General features: G+C 35.5%; 2 protein-coding genes across 4 annotated transcripts in view; one reads left to right on the plus strand and one right to left on the minus strand.

Annotated features, from left to right (window-relative positions):
- Nucleotides 1-14,238, plus strand: part of INSYN2B (inhibitory synaptic factor family member 2B) — a 44,918-nt gene extending 30,680 nt beyond the window's left edge. Inside the window, exons 3-4 of the mRNA XM_014282769.3 lie at nt 2,817-2,891; nt 6,515-14,238. Of these exons, the coding sequence (XP_014138244.1) occupies nt 2,817-2,891; nt 6,515-6,701 (262 nt within the window). The 3' untranslated portion in view covers nt 6,702-14,238. The remainder of the gene's footprint in view (nt 1-2,816; nt 2,892-6,514) is intronic.
- DOCK2 (dedicator of cytokinesis 2) overlaps nt 1-24,843 on the minus strand; it is a 197,750-nt gene that overhangs the window by 109,420 nt on the left and 63,487 nt on the right. For all 3 annotated transcript variants that reach the window (XM_005442667.4, XM_055717969.1, XM_055717970.1), the window contains exons 26-27: nt 22,390-22,538; nt 14,246-14,341 (exon numbers count right to left, since the gene is read on the minus strand). In XM_005442667.4, coding sequence (XP_005442724.2) covers nt 14,246-14,341; nt 22,390-22,538 — 245 coding nt within the window. The remainder of the gene's footprint in view (nt 1-14,245; nt 14,342-22,389; nt 22,539-24,843) is intronic.

The raw sequence follows: 24,843 nt of genomic DNA on the forward strand, positions 1-24,843 counted from the left end.
CAATAAATTATTACTGCCTTCATAAGCAAGTAAAAGGATTAGTGGCTAAAGCACAGTATCTGCAAACATTTGGGGACCACATTGTAAGTTACATTTCATAATGTCACAAACAACATCGCTGCTTAAAGGGAATGCCTGAAGAATATGAAAAGGCGCAACACCAGGTAGACTTCAAGAGCTTCAATATGTCAGGCAGATTTCACAAGAGCGGAAGGTCGGTGCTTAGAAGGGATTGAAAATACGAACATAGAGCCCGTGAATCCTGTTAGCAAGAACTCACTTCAGAATCTCAGATTTTGGAATGACTGCTTTCTGCACTATCATAAGAATGCATGACCTGTCTTTTAGTATTCTTTAATAGTAACTATTTGCCAAGGCCGAAAGCATTATGTAACTTATTTATGCAAATTATTTCTGCATTATTTATAATAAGAATAATACAATAAATGCAACTAATGTTTAAGGATTGCACACCTTTGTAGGACAAGGTTACAATAGAATTTTAAGTATTTCTAAACAGGTTTTAGACTATCCTTATAATAATTTCCAAAAAATTAAGAGCAGCTCCTACTTATACTAAGTGTGGAGACTCCTTCTTGGGTAACATTTAAAACCTCCTTGGATGCCATTCTGTGCAACCTGCTCTAGCAGACCCAGCTTTAGCAGGGGGTTGGACTAGGTGATCTCCAGAGGTCCCTTCCAATCCTGACCAGTCTGTGGTAACGTAGTAAGTATATCCATCAAATAATTTTTCGTCTTCAAAAAAACCCATAAATAAATCTTTCAAAAATATCAAGAGAATACAGGTTCCATTCAACTTAATTTTTTTAAATCTAAAACATCAGAAAGTCTATGTTACAATATATTTACTTTTATACTAAGCACAGGTAGGCAGCTAGAATAATCATTTATGTGCAGCTGGTTTGTGTGTAAAACTACATCCTTAATTTTAAAATCACATCATGTGTATCAATAGTGTTTACTGACTACAGTTAAGGAATAAATCTGATAATCTGCCACATTTCCAAAAACTCTGCAAACACCACAGAAAGAGGGCTGCCTTGAGATTTTTGTGCAGGTTCAACCAGCCAGAAATAGCACAGAGCATGACACTGACTTGCTCACACAACGCAGCACTAGGCCTTTGCACTTGTTCCCTTGTGGACAGGAATGGTTTGTGTGGCTGTGCAGAAACTCTCAGGATACAACTGAAGCCACAATTTTACATATCCTAATTTTCTTAAAACTTGAAAATTAAACCTATTTTGAAGAATTCTTTCTTTCTCAAAGTATTTTATGTGGGAATTGAAATTACCTTCTTGCATTACTGATGAATAATTCTCCAACTCGCACTCCAGACATGAATTTAAACTCATTTTAAAAACTAAAATAAGTCAAGTTAACCTGTAATTTCACTCTGTACAGATTGCCTTTTTAATCTGGAAACATTAACCAATAATGTCCATCTGGCTGTTAGCACAAAAAGACTTCTGTTACTTTCCACTGTGCCCACATATAATTTTAGTCCATGTAACGTGTTTTCCATATAATTCAGCTCCAACTATCCTCTCTCAGAGGGTTATTCTTAGTAATTTTTCTCTATCCAAAAAGCTCACATGATTTTCTAACACTAACTTTGTAATAGCCTAGACACAGCACAAAAAAAATCCATGTAGACATACTGATAACAAAAATGCAAAAACATTTATGAAACACCGAACCACAAAATTTTGGTTTACAAGCAAGATCCAAGGGGAGGGAGTGGAAATCCAAGTATGTATCAAGTTTTAGCAGTCACTTGTCTATAATGTATTTCATACCACTATTACCCCACTATGGTTCTTTACAAAATTACAGAACAAAATACCCACATTTTCTCCCCTGCACGTAGTTATGTATGACAGAGTGGACAAGTTTCAATTATGTTTGCAAACCTGACCATTACAAAGAGTAACTCGCAGTGAAGCACAGTCAGATTATACAGCAATATTTATAGTCCATGTCTGTTCAGTCACCACATGGCTGAAAACAAAAATTTTGCCAAATAAATTTTAAGTTTCACACTGAGATTTAATTATAAGCTTCAATCCATCTTGCTAGAATCATCTAGCAGTAAAACTGAACATTCCAAATACTCGTGGAGGTAGCGCAACACCACATGTGAAGAACCTCCACTTGAATTCCAAAAGCAATCAGAAAATTATATTGGTACAAAATTAACTTCCCTAATTCAAATAAAATGCCTTAAATATTAGTGTTATGCATCCTTCAGATGTAATGAGCCACTAACCTCAAACTGTTTCTAATGCACATCTCTCCTCTGTTATAAAAATAATTCAACTCTAGCTGATGTTAATTAGAAAAGTCACTTTTCTTGTTTTCTCAGCACTCCAAATTTGTAAACTATCAGCAGTAAAAACCTGACTTGTTTATATTCAAGTGAGGAAACATGAAAAGGGGAAAGAATGGAAATCATGGGGTAGAGACCAGATTGATTCACCAAAAGCATGGATATTCACATACTTTAAAATTTAAGTACCAGTCACATGCCTAAATGTTTGCATAACAAATACTCATGCAAGAACCAACACAACCAGAATCTTAACAGCATGAGATGGGAAGGCTGCAAGACAAGATGAAAACATCAATCAACATAGGGTTTGGGTTTTTTAAAGCAATCTTCTAATTTTAAAAAAATTTGACACTAGACTTTGTAGTAAGGATAATAGAAGTGGTGAACAGAATTAGTTTTATTCACGAAAGATTCAGAGATCTGTTAAATAAATACACGTTACATTCACTACTGTCTGTTACAGGCGTAACTTCTATCACACCGGTCAAGACCTCAACAACTGCAGCACCTGTCAGAACACAGCATGTATCATATACAGGTACTTCTTCACACAATTTTGTTTTGTCTGTATCTCTCACAAATGTACAATACAATGTTTTGCTCACAGCTATAAAAGGTCTCAATAATCATAAATCCAGTTTTTAACAAAAGACCAACTGAGACGTGTGAGGTGGTTGGTTTGTTTTCCCACATAGAAAACAACTAATATTGGTGTTATTTGAAAGAGGTACTGTACTTCTGAGATTCAAAATAGAAATTTCCCACTAATCTTTCACAGCATTATTATTGCTAGCATGCTTCAAAAACCTTTGGTGCCATTTCTGATGATGAAGCTCCCTTTGTGTGTTATATTTTAAAAGCTAGGGTTTCTGTAATAGGTGTAGATCTTGGAAAAGATAAACACTTAACTCTCCAAATGCAAGTAAGCTATAGCTACAGTTCATGTTTACATGGAAAACAAACCCAAAACTCCCACACGTCCCACATCAATAAATGTTTATTTGTTACTATTTTGAGAAAGTGCAATTTTTGTGTAAGTTAATCCAAATTTAAACTGCAGTTTATGTTGAACTCTTATGATCGAGAAACTTCATAGTACTGTATTCCAGAAGCTGCACATGTTTCAAATGCTATGCCTATGCAAACACAATGTAAGAGTCTGGCTTGCCAGCCATTAACCAAAAAGCTAGCAGGTACAAAGTCTTGGCTACACTGCACATGTAAGTTGTCCACCTGGCAAGGGATTTTGTAGGGCTTGCACCAATTTACAAACACATTATCTAACCTCTGCAGCCTCAGCTATGAGGCAGAAAACACACACCTTCAGTTACTTGATTATATTTACAAAAATATAGGATAACAGAATTTCTCTTGTAGGTTGAAAACTTTTTCTTTATTTCAAAGAATATAGTAGTCCATTAGCTTCAGCTGTTTGTAACCAGTATGTCTTTAATTTTTTTATGGGTATAATGAATAGACTATATCCACATGGAAGTGTTTTTTACTCTGCATTTGCTACATGAGCCAAATTTATTAAAAAGCTTAACAAGGTAGTTAGGTAAAGTCAGGGTTGGTCACAGCATTGGAACCTATTGTTCCACATACAACTCAGCTGAGTACTCATGTCCTAAACCTCTGGTAATGAAACTCAAAGTAATTGACATGTCACATCTCCTCTGAGACAAAGTTGTTAGTGCTTTCCAGAGTCCATTCAATACCCCCGGAAGTTACATGACCTGTCTAAGAGCATAGACTGCTTCTGTGCAAAAAGGAAGACCCAAGACAAAAAAAATTGTCTTTACTTGGTCATTGTCTCCGGACAAACAGTCTCTGTACGTTTTTATTGGACCATACAAGAACAGAGGTCACTCTCTAGAATTTATGTACAAACAACCCTTTATCACGGGATGCCTCCTCTCTTCAGAAAAATTAACTATGACGCCTACCCTGCATTTTTAGTTTACACAGTTTCAGTATAGGGAAGATCCTGAGCAACAAGCACAAGTATTTGAAAGAAAGAATAAGGAATTAAAAAAACACCAATGTGCCTTTTTGATTTACTAGGTGGTTTATAATGTGCCTGGAACTTACAGTGCAACGATTAGTAGAATACACACAACAGAACACAGTTCCTCTGAAAAGTTTCTACTTTTAAGTGACAAAACAGGAGAGAGCAAGGACACAATAGTTTTCACTTTACAGACACGTTCCACAAATGTGGTTATGAAAAAAAGCATTCTGAGTAACTAATATTTGAAGTTCATAACATATTCGACAATATTCTGAAAGTAATAATTATCAGGTGTTACTCTAGACAAATCCATGCAATTCCTGTGTTTTATGTAGCCTAAAAGGTGCACGTAAGTATCATTTTCCATTAACATAGTATCGCTGTTATTAATTATAGAATCAAGTGATTAATCCTGCTCCCTGCTTTCCTGCGCTTCAAGAAACTAACTTATTAGTGATTCAAACACTATCCAAGCAGAATGTGAGGTTACTGTCACTGAACCATCTTTATCACGTGCATTTTAAGCAGTGCCTGGGTCAAACAATGTACTAATCTCACATCAATCCCAGCGTGGATTACATTGATTGGTACAGTAATAGAGAGTTTTTCAGTCTAACAGTGACCAGGTCTATAGTAGCTCTAAGTTTAGCTTTACTAACTATCCAGCAGGTTTATGTGAGATGACTTGGGACTTTCAATCTAGATCCTGTAAGACAAATGTTTGTATTATAATAAACAAATGCAAGTAGCAACTGAAAAGTTATCTCCATGTATAAGGGACAGTATTAAACGAAGAATGACTTGAACTCTTGCCTCTAGAGATGATCTCTCCAGCATTAAATTAGAAATTTTAAAGATGGGAAGAAAAAAGGGACATGAGTAGATGTTATCCTTACATACAGTATAAAGCAAACATTTCTTTCTCCAACACGTGTGATCTGTGACTACTGAAAAGTATTAAGTTGCTGTTTTAGCAGGCAACTCACGTTTGAGACACACTGGTCAAATCTGTCATTTATATAACTTTCTTCTTTTATATTTCTTATGTATTGCTCCTTATCCAGAGATCCCTCTCCAGTTATTCTACATTAGAATAACCCTATTATTTTTTTTTTGCCAGCTGAGTAATTTTATTTCATAAAAAAAAACCAAAAATCTATTACATGGAAAAAAAAGCTTCTAGTTCATTTTAAGATATCCTTCAACAATGTTTACAGATTTCTGTATACATACAGATACTCACAGTTAATAGTGTTTAAAAATATACATATTTACTAATTTTACAGATTTCTTCTTCTCAGTGCCCAAATCAGGTTCAGGGTCTTTATGTGCCATCTCAGCACCTCTCTGATGATTCCTTTTTCCTCCCAAAAAGCTTGCATTATGGAAAATACAACCAGTTCCTTTCTACTCTCCCCTCTGCCTGCTAAACCCTCCACAGCAGACATAGCCGATACAACTCCCAAACTCCTGCCCAGAAAAGATGGCTGAAATGAAGAAAAACCATAGAGCATTGCATCCTTGTCAATTTTTTTTTCTTGTTTTTATTTAACTGTACTGGTTGCATCAGACTACTTAATCACTGTCCACATCAATTCTTTTGAACCTTATTTCTGCACATATCTGCTCTTACCTAATTAATGTCTTGGCTCTTATTTGACATCAATAATAATTATGGGCTTCCATGGAGAAAATGAGTTACATTCTGCTTTCCTGTTAACTAATACCACTTATCTGAAAGACTTACAGACTTGCTTAATTTCATATATTTTTGATCCTAGCCAGTCTCCTAGTGGGAAGCATTCACATTTAACAAAGTTAAGCACGTGAGAGTTTTGATTTCATGCCAAGCGTATGACTGAGTATAAAATCTGACCATTGAGTAAGATGCATTGAAAGGTCATCTTAGCACATTTTCATTTTTTCTCCTTAATTTTTGTCCCATTGTTTTGGCCACATTTCTGGAGTTCTTAACTTACATTAAGAAAAAAATTTCCCTCAGAAAAGATTAAAAGGTTAACTTTTTTTCAAAGCAGCAACCTTTGTGTTTTAACCAAGCTCCAATGACAAATTATTCTAATGAGGTAAGCATCCTTTCCACATTAAGAAATTTCTCACTTACTAGCTTAAATCTCTTCGTTTTTCCATAGTGTAGAATACGACTTCAGACAACAAGAAGGAAGATTTCATCAGATTTTGGAAACACTGGATCATGCAGAGCAAAATCCAGCTTCAGCTTCACCTCAGAAGCTACCATCTGATTATCCAGCTCCCGAGAAAAAGGAGTTAAGAAGAAAATCAAAAAAGGTGAAAAGAAAATGCTTCTGGTGGATTTGATTTCCTTCTGGATCCTTTTACATTTCAAAAGACACTGGAACACAAAGAGGTTGGAGACCACACACCTGAAAATGTGGTATTACAAAATCATAAAACTAAAGATTGTTTAATTAGAGTATCTGAAAAATCAAAAGAATTTAATTTACTGAAATCATCTCACTGCATAAAGGCACATGAAGATACTATTTTCAAAAAGAAATTGTTTCCTTCAAAAGGAATCTTTCTCATTTTTTCCAAGGACATTTTCATATGCTTTGAAAAGACTTTTTTTTTTTTTTCCAACTTTCCAAAAATAACAAGGTTTAAATCTCTGCTTTATAAAACAATGGTAGACAAAGCTAAAGTTGTCACACAGTCTTCATTTCCTATTTTAAGCAACATGAAAGAACTTTGGTGATCTTTAAACAACTCACACAATCAAGGACAAATCCAGGGGAATCTACATGGTTCAAACAAATCTCTTCTCAAAGGAGACAATTACAGTTATTTCACATCCCCACTGAAATGCTTCTGTTGCTGTCTTCTAATATTTAACGAGAAAAAAGGAATGTCAGGTTAAGTTTTCTCTGTCCTTGTACTGGTTCAATTTAAAAAGCAACCATTTAGAAGTTCCAGCCATTTAACAGACTTCTCTGAAATGAATCATAGTACAACAAGAGAGGATCAGTAATTTTAGTCTTAACCCCCTGCTCAAGCAAGGTCCAGTTAGGTGAATGTGAGTTCGGAGTATCTCCAAAGACAAGAATCCATAACTTCTTGGGGCAAGCTGTTACCATTTTTTTTCCTAACATCTAATCTGAATTTTCTGTTTTAACGTGTGTCCATTATATCTTGCCCTACCCAAAAACACCTTCAAGAAGAATTAGACAGATAATAAGACCTTGTTCCTAAGCCTTCACTTCTTAAAGACTGAACAAATCCAATTTTTTTTGCCTCTCTTCACATGTTCTGTGCTGCAGCCCACAGTCATCTTGATGGTCTCCCTCCAGTAAGCCAATGTCTTTCACCTACCCAGAAGCCTAAAACTGGACACAATACCTCAGATGTCAGCACACAGTTGCTGAATAGAGGGCAACAAACACTTTGGCTACTGTCTTGCTAAACTACTTGCCTAATTTGTACATTTAAGAGCTGTATCACTATACAAAAATATCCCAAGATGTGATTTTTTGGCCTTAAGATAAAAGTTGATACACAACAAAAAACTGATAACCAAAACAAATAGTATTTAATGAACTTATCTGTATTATATAAACAGATATATATGCTGAAAAAAATTTATCTGGTGGCAATGCAGCTATTTCTTTCCTTCAAAAATAGTGAGTTCCCAGCTAGCACAGGGTATGCCAATGCACCCTAATTTAGGGTTGATTATACTGCTATTTCACTCATGAAAATGTGGTCAGCTTTCATATGGGGGGTAGAAGGGAAAAGGTTTTCCAAAGTGAGTATAAAGGGCACACTGTAAGGCCCAAATAATGTATTTTATATTTAGTGGAATGTATTGCAGACCTTTTCTTAGAAGTTACTCTGGTTAATCAGTTGAAATGGTGCCAGAGTATTCTGTAGATCAACCCCTGGATCTTATTTTTCTAAATCATATTGTATTAATTGTGCAATGTTAGTTAAAAATATCTGTACACTTTTTGTACACCTGTGTTCCTTGAATTCTTAGGGTTAATCACACATTTGAAAACACATTAAAAATGTTTTGCACAGAATTTTGTCTGGAAGAATTAAGTTTTTTGATAAAACTAGTCTTCATTTAGAAGAGATTATGCTATGTGACATGGGTTAATTTATCCAAATTTTAAAGGACAGATAGTTTTAAAAAAACATTTCTGTGTTCAGTCAGTATGGAAATGACAGACATAAAATTATCATTATTTTAGAGGCTTGTCAGAAGAAAAGCCTTATATAAATTTTTACTAGCAAAAAGGATGTATTTAGTGAGACAGAAAAGCTCTTCAATAATAATTTGTGGGTATAAAAAAGGTAAGACATTATTACATCAGAACACGTCATTATATTAGACTTAAATACTGCTTATGCTGGTATGCCAACAGCATTCCTATCTTGCATTAGTGTCTATAATTGATATTATGAAGGATTTGTTAGTGTGTAAATGTTTCTTGTTTATTAAAGTAACATTTTAATATCCTCTGTGGCAAAGGTATAATAACTATCAACACCAACAGGCTTAACTAGCAAAACCAGGACAGGTTTTTTTCTGTAGTGAAGTGATTTTCAGTAATCTGTTATTATATCAAAACAATATTTTGTGTCTTTCTTTTTGTTAAGAAGCACAAAAAAGCTCATTTTAAGCTGCCTGACTTTGGTTTTGCATACATAATGAATATGGTGCTTTCAATATATTTTTAAAGGATCCAGATTACTCAGTTTAAACAAACCACAGTATTTTGGTTCACAACACAACACCAGTCAATTCCTGGGGTCAGTAAAACTATGCAAGAAGAAATATCTCTACTTAGTTTAAGGAAGTCCAACCAAAGATGGTTTAAGGCTTTAAGCCTTTCTTATGACCTGAACAAACATCAGTACCTCCGAAAAACTCAAATATACTGATTTAAATAGTTACAGGATCTATATTTTCATGTCTGATCTTGATGGAATTCAGAAGTGTAAACAATTTTTAATCCTTAATCTCCCAGTCAAAATGAGCCTTTGGTCTCCATATTCCTGTTGGTTATTTTTCAGTTGACTCTCAATCGCTAAAGTATATGTTATCCATATATGGATATGAAATTCTCTTTTTAACATATGCACACACAGCAGTAGGGAAACACTTCAGGTACCTAGGCCAGCCAGCCTTCGGCTCCCAATGCTGCAATTTAAGAACATTTGCTTGTCTTTCAGCCTACATTCTGTTCCGTGTTTTCAAATTCACCACTAAGACATCCGATTTTCTTGAAAGAAAATATGAAATTACAGTGCTGCTAAAGCAGTGTCCTTCAGAAAGGTTGCTCCTAGAGTTCCCTGTTTCAGCACAAAAATTTTTTTTTGAGTCAGCAGTAGTGGCAATAGCCAGACAAGTTCTAAAATATGTATTTAGGGTCCAAACAAATGGCTTATCTGAAACACAGAACTCCCTCATTTTTCTTGCAGAGGCTCTGACTACCACGAACAAACCCCATGCAATAGTTTAAGAGAAAATAAAGTAAAAGTATGCCAGAAGTAAATTATTCCTACAAAAGTGTAAGCGTCATAGTTTCACAATAAAAACACATAAAACTGCACCTACTTAATGAGAGAAGACACCCAGTCTTCTCCACGGTAGGTCACACACAACAGACTTGAAAAAAATTAAAGACAACATTAGGGCAAAAGACTATTCGTTACATTATAAGGCAACAGTAGGAAAAGTGTCAGTCATGGTAAGCATCAGCCACAGCAAGAAGGTAAGGCTGCTTAGTTGCTGTATGTTTTGTTTAGATTTAACAGAAATTTGTATATCCTAGCAACACAAAACCCCTACAATTTAATAAACTTGAAACACATAGTTGGAGAATCTAAGCTATGTGAAAATATAATAATCATTTTTTGTTTTATTGTTAAATATTTAAAAATATTTTAGTAATTAATTATTAATTTGTATAGGAAATAAAAATATTATCACACACACACTATGTGATTTATGTCAAGACTGGAAAAGCAATAGAAATTGGTAGACTTCTAGAAGAAAATAGTATTGGCTATAAAAATTTCTCTGATTTAGAAACTCACAGTGTAATGCCTAAAACCAGCTCCCAGAGTAGGAAATAAACATTAGAAATATATACAAGCATGTTCTAAAAAACCAACAAAACCCCCACAAACCAACAACAAAACATCACCAAACCCAAAGCTGCTTGACAGCCCTTGCATACAAATGATTGTAGGCTTCTCTCAAAGACATTTAAATGACAACTGCAGTATGCTATTTATAAAACATTGCACAGAATATGGCATATTCCAAAATTGCTGTATTTGAAATTGCTGTTTTATGGGGTCAACCTAACTTTCTTTGAAAATTCAGAATGTATGCATAAAATTCTGATTTCTCTCTGTCACGTAACAGCAGTTCATGTAGGGCTTTTTATAGTTTGGTGCACTATAGTTCTTTCAAAAAAGCCACAATATTTAGCAATTATGCTAGCTTAGATGCAAAACATCTTCCTAATGGAATGTATTATCTCATGTACATTTTTTAAATTTCTAGGTTCTTTAAATATGATGTTATCTTTTGCAATAAAATGAGATATTTTTCTTAGGTTTCAGGAATCAATAACAACATTTGTATTATAAAGGAAGTGAACAATTATTCTTTGGAAAAGGAAAACAAATGGGTAATGAATAAACAGGTCTTTCATGGAATCATTCAGCTTCTTCTCTAGGTAAAGGATCTTAGTTTGAATACTGAATAAAAAACCCTGTAACTTTTAGCTAGACCATGTGTATATTTGAATATATCAGGTTCTCCAACCACAGCAGCTCTGCAAAATGGTTTCTCTGATCATTATTTCCCCAAAGAAATTGTTTTCTACAGAAGTATGCTATCTAGAGTAGGTTTGATTAACAAAGCATGCTTTTTTCTTTTCAGCAAAGTTTTTATTTGTACAACATCTTACATAATTATTGGCTAAAACCTTTTCTGTGTAATATAACTACAGTCTTTTCCTCATGCTAAACTGATACTGTTAACAAAATCAAGTTTGGAAATACCAATGGAAATCTTTAAAATGTGTATGATGGATTTATGATATTTTTGTTTACTTGACCAAGCCAATACTGAAAACAAAGTACTTCTGTATTCTACATGCTTCCATATGTTTTACTTCTAGCTTTACTGTGGTAGGCCTTCACTGCATCACAGCACTGTTTAACTACAAGCCCAGACTTCACAGAAGCTTCAATAGCCAATTTCAGATAATACTTCTCCCTCCTTATTACAAGTTTAGAAGCAGTTCTACAACTACAGACAGTCAAGGCTTTTTTTTTTTTTTTTTTTAATAGTGAAAACAACCAAGCAGCCGTTAAAGCCTTCAACCTCCAAAACACCACAGTGAAGGCAGGATCTGTATTTAAGTCTTCTCTGCAGTAGTTGCAGAGAACCAGATTACTTTTCCATCACTAACACCTTCTCCTGATGGGATTATGCCCTTCTGAGCCTGCTTCATACCTGTAATTACATGAACAAAGCTCACTGCATGCTGTTACCAGTTGAGCACAAGGCAGCACCTTCCCTTAGATTCAAATGGCACCACAGCAAGATAAGATACAGGCAACTGTAACCCAAAATCCTTTCAAATCCTTATCTGCCAACAAGCTAGACAATTGTGAAGACACCTGAATATGAAAATTAACCTGCTTATCCATGCCAGAAAGCAAAAAAAACTTAGGTAAATAAAATCTAGCACTCTATCAGGTGCAAGGCATTAAACTTGCAAGGAATTACAGGTCTTGTAAATTGTAACCATTTTTTTAATTAGTATAACACAGTATTAGCATTGGTTTTCACACAATTTTCAAATTCTAGAAGATTACACAGCAGAAAATAATAAAAATATTTGCAATTTTCAGAAACATGGTAACAAATTTAAGAGTCTAAAGCGTAACCTTCTGTTCCTCTGGAAGTAAATAACAGATGTAGACCAATTTGAAGTGTCGCTCATATCCATATAATATCAGCTACACAGTCTGTCTGCATCTATTCCATATGTCCCAGCTGTACTTGCAGAGTTCACCATACTTTTAGCAACTTCCGCTCACCTAAGCATACTGCAGAAGGCTGTAAATCCTATCTCCTTTATTTTTAAAAAATTTAGCATTCAGCTTTTCAGTAAGTTTGCCTCTCTCAAGAAGTTTCAAAACAAACCTGCAAATTAACTGAGTGAACTGGAGGTAGTACCCAGAGCACAAAATGAGCACATTTTGCCAGCTCTTTCTGAATGCAAAGGACCATTTTGTTCATTATGAACATGTCACATTTAAAAGACCAGTCTCTTGAAAAATCTTACCTCAGCTCTAGAAAAATCTGTAATTTATTGGAAATCTGCTTTGAAAAACTTCTAAAATGCCCAATATACATATATGCATAGGTGCTTATGAGCATTATTAGCATTCAGACATCTGCATTTTGAAATTACACTGGATTTAATCTTTTTGGGTAAAAAGTTGAACAAATTACAGTAGATGAGAGAAAGGAAAAAAAAAAACCACCAAGAAGAAAAAAACACCCACACTTTCCAGACCATTTTATTTAATTGTAACCACCTTATTTCCTAATGTTTTCTAATGATAACGATTTTTTTTTTGCAGAATTACTAGTGTTGCACTTTGCTTCTTCCTTTACTTTTTATAGTGTCCAAAAATACTCCTTAATATATTAATTACATCATCCATGACATTCATATGATGTTTTCTTTGCAAGTAAAAAAACATTTCCAACCATTCTAGAGAACTGAAAGGTAAATGGGTCTTCATTCAAAACCTTCTCCAGTTGCGGCCATGCCAGAGGGTTACACACAGAAGAATAACACACTGGAGTTCTGATAAAAATCATATGATTTCTGAAACTTGCTGATCTACCACCAGTCTGAAGCAACTATTGGCAACTATCTCCACTGAAAAACTCAATTAGGAGATCGATCATTAGGAGACACGCATTCTCTAACTGGCAATGATCTAAAACATATTTTGGTTTACCAACAGAAATGAACAAGGAAACATGGTACATTTTAAAAGACTCACGATGTACCTTTTGTAGCAGAAACAATCAAGTACCTGCTGCTCGTGATTTTGCAGAATAATGTAAATCTCTAAAGACTAACAACAAATATGCATCTTCTTTAAGTGCACAGTCTGCAGGGTGACTTCCATAATTCCCACTGAACACAACTGGCTGACATTCTCACAAGTAGTCTAAATCAAGAGGTACTTCATGAAATGTACTTAAATCCAAATAAATTGAGGCATTGGTACTTAAACATAACTCTCAATCATGACATCTCATGACATCTCAACAAAAATCTTAGGTGAGTGCACCACGCCAGGACATCCCCAGACATTTTCCCTGTGCACACAGGGCATTATCTTGCCCCTCCAGAAACAGAACCAGGAATGGCAGCTGTTCCATAGCAACTATAACCCAGCAAAAAGTAAAGCATGGAGAAAATGTTTTGGTTGTTTGTTTAGTTTTACTCAGACACTTCTACTTCAGATTAGTAGAAACACTATTTTCAATGTGTTAAACTATGGCCTTTAAGCAGGTTTGTAAAACTTTCTTTGTTTTGCAAACAGCAATTAACTTTATATTTAGTGTTTGTATTTTTAAGGTATGCACAAATCTCACAGTATTCAATTACACTTCAGAAGACACTACAGTGGCACAGCTGAAAGCAAAAAGAATAAAGCTTTAGATCTCTTATTTTAGATCTAAAAAAAGTCCACAAGCAAGGACTCCACCAATACCATATCTGCATTTTTTCCAGTATAACTGTAAAATTACTTTCAAAGCATTAAAAAGACATTAAAATAGTACTCACAATTAAGGGATCATCTCGCCCCATTGTAATAACAGTTCTGTTCACTGTGCGTAATAACAGTACCATTATTTCTTGAATATGGTGATAAGTTGATGCCTGAAAATGAAAAAAATAAAATGTTTTAGTAATAAACCCATACTCTTGTAAAAGAAAGAAGAAACCAAGTAATTCCATGTTGACAGTTCAAGTTGTATAACATAACCACCTTATTAAAGAACAACTCTAATTCTTCTTGCTCACACTGCTCCTTAGTTCCTGCAATTTTAGTAGAATACTCATTTCAAGTGGCACAGTCAAACTTTCACCCTACCTATCACACACCTTTTTTTTTTTTTTTTTTCTTTCAGATATTTACTTCCCATCCCTCGCTCAACGGACTTGTGTTTTCCCAGTAACTGTGTCGCCTGTAGCTTAACAGCAATACCCTGGTGACAGACAGCTAAGGCAAACTGTATCATAGTTCTCCACATCTGTCAATGGCCCTCAGGGCAGTCTGGACCTCAGTAATATTCTTAATTGCAGTCACAAGGTATATGATTTTTAGAAGACAAAGTTGTCTTGATTCCACTTTGCAGCTCTGTGAGGGTACAAATTAAAGACTGTCTGTTCTTTGGTCCCATTGCTAAGGTACTGGTCATGTTGCCTGCAAAAGGATGCTTGATTATTTATTTTAAAATGCTGAGCAGAGGGGTATAACCTTCTATTCACCAATGTCATTGACCTTATTCTGATTCCTAGACAACTTTGGAAACTAGCACGCAACAATCAAAGAAAAAGTCTAAACAAATTTCTAATAGAAAAAAAGAAATTAGTTTACACCAAACAAGGAGTCTCTTTAATGTCACATGTGGTATGGAAAGAACACAATTATAAAAGCCATGGTGATCTCTTAACAGTATTTTAGGTGTTGAGCTCCAATACCACCCCAAGAGAAACTTCTGACTTTCTTTTCCTGCCCCACCCCGAGGCATACAACATTGTCTCCTTCCTTTCCGCTGTTTTGATTAACCTGGATCAGGCCAGAATCCCCCACAAGAGAGACCTTCCTCGTGTCTAGCCATTTAGCCTTATTGCGTCCTTTGACTATGACACATGTAAGCTTAAATGATCTTCTTGCCTGTCACAGTATTTCAAAAGTTACTATATTATATGAATGAACAACGTATTCACAGAATATTTTGCTTGCTGGTGGTGGTTTTTTTTTTTTTAATTTACATTTCTCTGGTACACTCCCATATTTATAAAAAGACTACACCTGACAGCTGCAGCATAAAAGACACATTTGTTCTCACAAAGCTGCTTTCTCCTCCATCTCCTTTGCTTCCCAATATGCATACTGTGAGCTTTAAGGTTTATGCCAATCAAATAACATGAAAACCATACAGTGCATTGGCTCTTTGTATTTTAAATGCACTGGAAGCAACAGTGAAATTAAAAATAAAAACCTACAGTGCATCTCTCCCCACACCAACTTTAATAACTAACCAAATATTCTTCTGTCTGTTGGGGATTTTCCCCTATTTTTTTCAAATCACCTGAAAAATCTGAGATAAAACTGCACTTTCTTCTAGTAAAACATAACCACACTTTGTCACACAGCAAAGCAAATTCTTCAGGTTTATGCAGAATTCTAATCAGAAAGACACTTTTCATTTGAAGAGCAACAAGCAGAATCTTTTGGCCTCTTTGTTGCAGAAGCAGCTTTCCATACTCATTTGCATTACAGTAATGTCAAAGTAACTTTCAAGAAATAATTACCTTCAGATAAAATACACTCTGGGCACATTTTTGATACATCTTCAGTGTATGCTGTTAATTAATGTTGTTTTATTTACAGAGGTCTACACAAATTTTCTGTTTTGTTTTCAAATCTTTTTCATATATCTTTCTTGAACTTTGAATAGAGTAATATATTTTTATGATTGTGCACATCTGTCCAAAAGCAGTTTGCCAGCTCTTATTCTTGAGTATTTAATTTTTTAAAGAATTTCAAAGATTGCTTTAAAGTGTAGAACATTTGTTAGCCTGTGCATTGAGATATCCATCAAAATTTAGCATTCTATTTCAAACAAGCAAACAGCTGTTGAAAGAATGCAGAGGACCTGTGGCAAGCCACCTGACAAAATATGTAATTTTATCAAGTTACCAGTTAACAAAGCAGTAAAGGAAAAGTGAAGCAACTTAAAGTCCAACCCTGTCCCTGAATTTTTCATTTCTTATTTTCATCAATTTGAAAATACAAACATGAAATTGAGAAGCTTCAATATTTAACTTCCCCATAACTACAGCAATTATGCATACCTTTATCTCAACCATAAAACAAGCCTCTTTAAAGTTATACGGCTACACCTATATCAGCAATATGGTTCAGAACAAATTTTGAGGCAAATCCCTTGATCGCTTCCATTTACCATGTACTGCTTCTGAGTGGTTTTGTTGCATACAAACTAGATTATTTCCAGACTGAGATAAACTAGAAGCTCCTTGACAGTGCCAGAAATGAAGACGTGAAGTTCTTCATCAACGTTTGGGCCACACTAGCATAAGGTCCCCTGACATATTACGATTCAAAATATATTCATTTATCATAGCTGTTCTTATAATATTGATTACCACTATATTGAAAAAAAAATAATCAACAGCCAACAACTGTAAACTACATAGTAGCACTTTACACACTGTCCCTGGGCACAGGGAAGTCACTTGTTCATTAGTTTGTGTATTGCCCCCCCAGTCCAAAGATGAGGGCTCTATCTAACTTTGCTTCCTGACACATTTCAGTACATGCTGTGCCATTATTAGTAACAGTTCAGAACATTACATAGTTGTTTTAACAGTTAGCCGTGACTCCATTATTAAATATGAGCTCTATTCTGAATTCAAAAGTAGTGCACAACACGCCTTTCCTGGAAAAAGCATAACATGTGCTCAAGCATGCAAAAGTTATTTTCTGCTAATCATTTGATTTTTCCGAGAAATGTTAGCAAATGAATTTAAGCAGTTTCTTTATGAAACTGAAACTACCTTTCTCCTTGATAATCTAAGAAACAATTAAGCATTCAATACTGACATTACTAACAAGAAAAATAGTGTTTTCACACCTTGCCTATACACAGGGGTTCAGCTTTTAACTAACAGCTTCTAGTTTCAGAAGGCAGTCTAGCAACCAACTGTAACCTGTATTTTCTTAAATCATGTTTCACTTCACAAGGACAACATATGTTTTTAGTGAAATCTGGAAACCCCACCATTTGGCTGCAGTCCATTTGGTTAAACATAAGACTTTTCAGAAGCTAAATTAACAAATTGTACCATATAAAAATGTTCTCTTGGAAAACATGAACTTGATTATTCCATTCAATAAAATATGGTCATCTAAAATGTATGCTTGTCTTCACTCTTCAGAAGGACTTGCTAGGTGACCAAGGCATGAAACAGAATTCATACATGGTATGCAGGTCAGCAATAGGAATTCTCTCTCCAAACTCAAATACTTTCAGATTCATTGATGGATGGATGGCACGCACTGGACCACAAATTACTTAACAAAAAATCCGAACCAAACAAAAAATCACTCTCTTTAAAAATATCTGTGCAGGGTAATAGTGTTTGATTTAGCTTTCACATTCTACTTAAACTTTTAGGGGGTGGGGACAAAAATTAGAGTAATTCCATTATCTCTGAGTCAACCACGCACTTCAGAACATGACAGAGTGCTCATTTATTTGGACAGTGACAAACACGGACTAAAGTGAATGGCCCCTTCAAAATTATATTACACAGCCTGTACTTGGCAGAGTCACCTCTTTGGTCAAAACATTTCAACTGTCCCAGCTGTGTCCCTTCCCAAACTTTTGCCCAACTCTGGCATGGGGCAGGGTAAGAAACAGAGAAGGCCTGGACACTGTGCCAGCACTATTCAGCGATAACTAAAATTTCTATTCGTGTGTTATCAACACTGATTTGGTCACAAATCTAAACCACAACACCATATGGGCTCCGTGAATAAGATGAACTGTATACTAACCAGATCCAGCATGCTTGCTTTCTTATGTATCCAGTTCTGTAACTTTTTGTTCCCTCTCTGACATACACACACAAAAAAGAGCACACATAAAAGGATAAAGATATTTAAAAAAAAAAACACAACAAAACTTAGTTCATAATCATGCATTGTTTTGACTGAAAATTGTCTGCAGAAGACTTTAAGGTAACTGGCCCTAAAAGAACATGCAGGTTCCCTGACTAAATTCCTTTGAAATTCTCTTTTACTAAAGTCTTAAAATCTGTCATAAATTAGGCAAATGCTTTACAAATTTCTGTACAATTCTAAAACACTTCCAGACTTGTTCGTTAATATAATCAGTTTAAAATGCAGCTGCTGCCAATTACTGACTTTGCACACAGAATAGGAAAAGATTATACATCTCACTTCCACTTGTATTCTCAGCCAAGGTGATATTTTAGATACAAAGAGAAAGTTTACTATTATTCATGTAAAAACTATAAATAAAAACTTGTTCTAGTACAGTAAATATTAAACTATAGGATATATGTTATTAAAGTCATCTTATGGAGGGCTATCAGATTTCATGCAGTGAGGTTGTAAAGGGGAACAAAGGAAGTGTTTTCAGGTAAAACAGAAACAAAAATCAGGTATTTCACCATGGCCTTTTTCAACAACTTACATGTCTGAGGTTTACTATATTTTACAGGTACTGAAAGCACACAGACTCAAGCTATGAAGCTAATTTTAGGCATGATTCAATCAAAACAATGTCATCTATGTCCAAAACTTATTTGCTGTAGAGGCAATTTGAAATCAAATATAAGCATCTCACCCAGATGCCTAGCAATGAATGCCTATCCATAAAAAAAAATGTCCTTAACATAAACCTGTATTCTTAAAGATGTACTTCCTACCTGCAGCACCCAGCAGCTAGACAGCAGCTGACAAATAGTGTTTGAACACAAGGATGTGATGACTCTCATGTTCCCAGTCGCTAAACAATGTAGAGCAAAACAGTAGAGCAGAGCTGGTAATGTCACAGTACCTTCTTTAACAAAGAAAATACTTTCTTCAAAAAATCTGTAATAATTTCAAAGATCACCTTCACAATATAAATTTTGACCACACAAAACACAGAACAACTACTGCTGCTTATTTTTTGTTCTTTGTGTATATACTACTTCTGGTGGTTTTGACAGAACAAATCCAATACAAAAATAACAAATTTAAGTTCATAAAAAGTTTTAAATATTAACACAAACCCAAATTTCTTTATTGAGATGGAAAAAACCAGAAGAAATATAGACAACATGTTGGTGTTTTCAAGACAGAGTTAAGCTTACAATTAATGTTGTAATGTGAGTCTGCCACTAATGCCTGAATTTTTCTCCTCCAGTGGGTCAAATCATTCATTTCCTTAGATGCTAAAAGATAAGGCGATGAAACGTTCAACAGAAAATTACATTAATCTTAAGGTTCAAGGGCAGTCCCATAAAAAATAATTTGGTTAATTACCAAAACAATTCTCTATATCAGACTGAAAAGATACTCTGAAGGAGACCACCCAAACACTACTACGATAAAATTCTGGACATACAGTGAACCTTTTCCATTTGCCTGTATGAGTATGGAAATACAAAATGTTTCCTATTGCAAGTCAGAACTTTGAAACAAGATTTTTCACTTCAGCTGGAAAGTCAACATCTATGTTGCACCCAAGAGACATCTGCACTGTCTGAAAGACAAATTACTGTTTGATGCCTTAGATACTTCTGTATGGAAGGTGTTACATTCCTTTGGTCTTTTTTCCTCCTTCAGGTAAGTCACCTCAAAAACAGATTTTTAGTGCTGAAGCAGGACCAGTCTTTAGCATAGCTAAAAAAATGAGACTGTGACCCACAGATTCTTGTTGCAGCACTTATCAAAACTAGCCGACTGCAACTAGGCCTTTACCATCCCATACCAAGTTAATTTCAATAAGTAGCTCCTGCACCTTGCCCCAGCACAGCCACCAATCCCCACAAGGTTTCAAAAGTTCATCTACTGTCCGTGCTGTTTCTTCATCCTCTTCAAGCCAGTCCACCCTGATTCTTGCCTCTGCTGTGTCCCTTCTCCAGGCTCCTCTTCCAGTCAGCCTCTCCTCATCTGGGCCCCCTTCTTCTCTCTGCTTCTCCCAGGGCCTCTCCTTGTCTCTCTTCCATACCCCTTAGAGCAGGGGTCCTCAAGCTGGCCCCCGCTATTTACAGAACCCCCCCCGCCCCCCCACTGGGGGTTGGGGGGGGAAACCAAGTAGCCGCAGAAGAATTCCTGCCACTTCATCCACACACCAGCCCCCTGGTTAAAAGGTTTGAGGACCCCTGCCTTAGAGCTATTTAACTCCTTCACAGGAACCAGCCACAGCTGCACCTTATCCATGTCAACCAACCCACTGCCCCTGAAACCAGCCCACAGCTATATATTATCAATGTTAATTAACCCAGCTTCATTCCTCTCTAATTCCTCTACAGATTCTCTGTCAAGGGAAGAAAAAACTACTAGTAAGTCATGCATTTGGTGTTGTACCTAAAAAAAGAAAGTCTTATATTTAATGCCATATACCTTGTCCCTGTTCAGCAATTGCATTGCCAGAAGGTGTGCCAGGGTATGTATTTTTTCCTCAACAGAAGCACCTTCTTCTTTTGTTGATGTCCCAACTATTCTACAATGTTTCTTATGAATATGATGCCTCCAGAGGGATCGTCGTGCTGATAACCACTACTGGATTTAAACATAGTCCAAGGGACTTTTCTCCTCATATTAGAAATTCATCAGTATTTATTGCAAAGACAATCTGTAGATAATGGCCAAAAACTTCTCACAGAGAATCTCCAGTTTACAGGTTACACCTTCCTTAAGAGAAACTATTTGTAAAAAATGCCACTTTTGTTTTAAACAAATGTGAATGTGTGGTTGTTTTGTTGTTTTTTTAATGTATGTGTTTTAAATTCTCAGCAATTTTCATGACAATGTGTTACATGTTGCCTAAAAAGCCATTGTTTATCGTAGTACAAAAAGGTTTGTCTTGTTACCTCCTCCAATAGCAGTAAAAGCACAGAATGCATTACATGCTTTTAAACATCACCATTTATACAAATTACATAATTTTCATTGGATTGTTAAAAGACTGACGTCCAAACCTGTGAAGAGTACAATCACCCATTAAACCTCCATTCTCCAGCTGTTTAAACATACACATCACACTGATCAGTGAAAAAAAAACCCAAAAAACCCCTATTATTAAAGACAATGCTCTCCTCATTGATAGAATGCATTTGATTTTAAATACAGCTGAGTATTTGCCTAATGTTGCCTACTCCAACAGGTCCATGTTCTTCCTGTGCTGAGGACCCCAGAGCTGGACACAGTATTCCACAGAGGACCTCACAAGACCGAAGAAGCAGAATTGCCTCCCTTGACCTTCTGGCCACACCTGTTTTGAAGCGGCCCAGGACACTGCTGGCTTCCTGGGTGCGAGCACACATTGCCAGGTCACATCCAGCTTTTCACCCACCAGTAGCCCCAAGTCCTTCTCCACAAGGCTGCTCTCAATCTCTTCATACCCCAGCCTGAACCCAGGTGCATGACTTTGCACTTGGCCCTGTTGAACTTCAAGAAGTTTACATGGGTACACTTCCTGAGCTTGTCCAGGTCCCTCCGAATAGCATACTGTCAGGCATGTCAACTGCACCACTCAGCTTGGTATCATCAATACCATTGAAACCAAGCTTGCAGTCATAATATTCTAATTAATTTCAGTGTGTATTCCATTGAACTTTACCAGTCAAAAATAAAAATGCCCAAACCTTTGCTAGGAGAAAACAAAGAAATCTTACTGCTTTTATTAATACTATGGTGATTTACAGCAGCTGACTATTTAAAGTTATGAAATAAAAAAAGATAGCATAGATTTCAGTACTTCACCTTTCATACCTCAACTGCCCTTTAACATAAATTTATGAAAAATGGGAGAAAAGTTCAATTTGCCACTGACTTGTATTAAAAATTTATATGAGATTCATCAGCATCAATAATTTACTACCTAATCAGCTCAGGCTTACTACACACTTGGACCATCTACATCATCATCAATACTTACAGGGTCTTGACAGCTCAGAACCTCCAGGATGCTATTGAGTAATTCAACACAGTACTTCTTCTCTTGGAGCTGGAGCTGCTGATCACCCTTCTGTTCCAGTAATTCTCTCAGCTCTTTTGTAATCACAGGAAGCAGAATGTCCCTGCATTCTAAAATAAATGATATTATCTTAACAAATATAAATAAAATGCTATTTGCAAATAAACCTTCCTCCAAACAGTGAAACTCAATACGCCTTAACAGCTGCAGTCCCTTCCAAGGTAGAATTTTTGATTTTCCAATCATGCCTAAGGGATACTCTTAAACTTGCGTGGTATTTTTGTGAGTCAACAGTATTCTCATATATGAAAAACACAGCTTCCTGACAAAAATAATCTGTTTCAGTTAAATCCTGAAGACTCTTTTGCTTGTCCCAAACACTTAAGGACAAACTATCCACTTTAGATACAAAGCAGCTGGAAATAAGCTATGTTTGAGTAGTGACAAGTTTTTAATGCAAGAAAAATACTATACTTATTATTTTTTTCTGAAAGTAAGACACAAACAGCAACAGAATTGTTCTATGTGCATCATTTTGAAACATACTTTCTAAGAACATATAAAAGGATACAGACAAGGAAAAGACTCTAATGAAAGGCCTATCAAGCCTATGAGAGTGAGAGCTATGCATACTTTCATCCTTGTGTAAATATAATGAAGCTGACATAAATAGTAAGCTAGATTTTAATCTCACGTGTACATTGACTTTTTAAGACAGAGGTGCTTATAGGAAATATTGGGAGGACGAGATGCACAAATTTGAAATAACTTTAAGGAAAGCACTGTCTACCTAGGAAAAAAGATATAGAAGATTTTTTTTTTTCTGATTTGACACATGCCACTGAGTGATTTAAGTAGCAACTTACTTGTAAAGTGCTATGTAATTAAAGAGTACAGCACAACAGAGTGAATAACTGAGCAGATGCTTCAAAGATTTGTTGTATTTATGAAAATAACCTGGGAACAGAGCTAAATGTAGCTTCAAAGGTTCCATCACAGAATAAAATTTGTATAGAACTCCAGAAGCATTCTAGTCTCAAACAGCGAGATGAAGTTCTTACTCATTTCCTCTCAACTGATTTCTTATTGATTAAAATTCTTGTCTGTTTTAACTCTTTGGAAAAATATCAGTATCACCATTTGGATATTATTTTCTATCAATAACACATATCACAGTTTCTGAAAAAATAATAGAAAAACACTAAAAAACTTTATACTGCAAACAAAAAAGAAAAAGTGGCTTATTATTTTTTCTTTTAGGAATGATTTACAACACCTTTACCCAGACATACAGCACATTCACTGATAAACAAGTGGAGGGTGAGGTGGTGAAACTGTATCCAATGTGTTTTAAAACAATCCAGGGGCTCAGAATTCCCCCCAAATAAGGGTGCTAGAACAGGAAGACAGGAGGGTAAGAAAGAAAGAGGAACAGAACGGGAGGGAAGTAGATAATGTATTTCTGAATTTTGCAGATCAAGCAACACAGGCTATCCATGCAGATCATTCTTATTTTAAGTAACAGCTCCAAGTGATATAAAGTCAGGAGCTTTTAATCACATCTAAAGGGCAGAATAATTTCTTGCCTCAAAAAGTGTCTCTACTTTTAGTAATGCCACACCATGAATAAAAACCTATTTATCCAATTTTCTGTAACCCTTGTTTCAAGCTACAAGAGCAATCTTACTCAATGACTAAATCACAAACTCACTAGGGAAACATGAGTTAAAAGAACACATCTCAACACAAGCCTGTTTAAAGAGCAGCATGAAAAGAAATTTCACTCAGCTCACAGTTCATGCATGTGACAAATTCTGCACACAGATAAGCTTCCTGCACTTAATGCAAGCCCCAGACTAGCTCTCCGATGCAGAAGCCGAATAGCTTCATTTAAAAAGCACTTAGTAAAACATGCTAGCAGGGGGTAGTAACACTTCTAAAGCACTGTGGGGATTTGTGCCCATGGAGACAAACTCCCCTCCAAAAGTCATCAATACTGATAGATTACTTGTCTACAGCTGTAGAAATCAAACATCAATACAGTTTTCTGAAACTGAGATGTGATTTGTTAGCAAATTCTTTCTTGACTTGCTTACATGAAGTACCCCTAGTAACTAATTATAAATGCAAAAAATGCAGTGCCATTAGCTTCTTGACCAAAAACTAAACCTAAGAAACATCATTAGCAACATTAGAAGTTATGTGCAATACCTTTCAAACTTGCTGAAATGTGATAGTATTTATTTTTTTTAATGAAGTAAGGTTTATAGATTCAGTCAGCAACGAAGTACAAGTTGTAAATTGGATTTTTACCTACCTACATTTGAAAAAGCTAGAAAACAAACTTTAGTTCATTTTCATTGCAGTCTCTGAAAACTGTCCTTGATAGTTTAGGGTAATTTGGTAGGAATTAGT

The sequence above is a fragment of the Falco cherrug genome, chromosome 8 (assembly GCF_023634085.1).
Source record: "Falco cherrug isolate bFalChe1 chromosome 8, bFalChe1.pri, whole genome shotgun sequence".
Classification (NCBI taxonomy): domain Eukaryota; kingdom Metazoa; phylum Chordata; class Aves; order Falconiformes; family Falconidae; genus Falco; species Falco cherrug.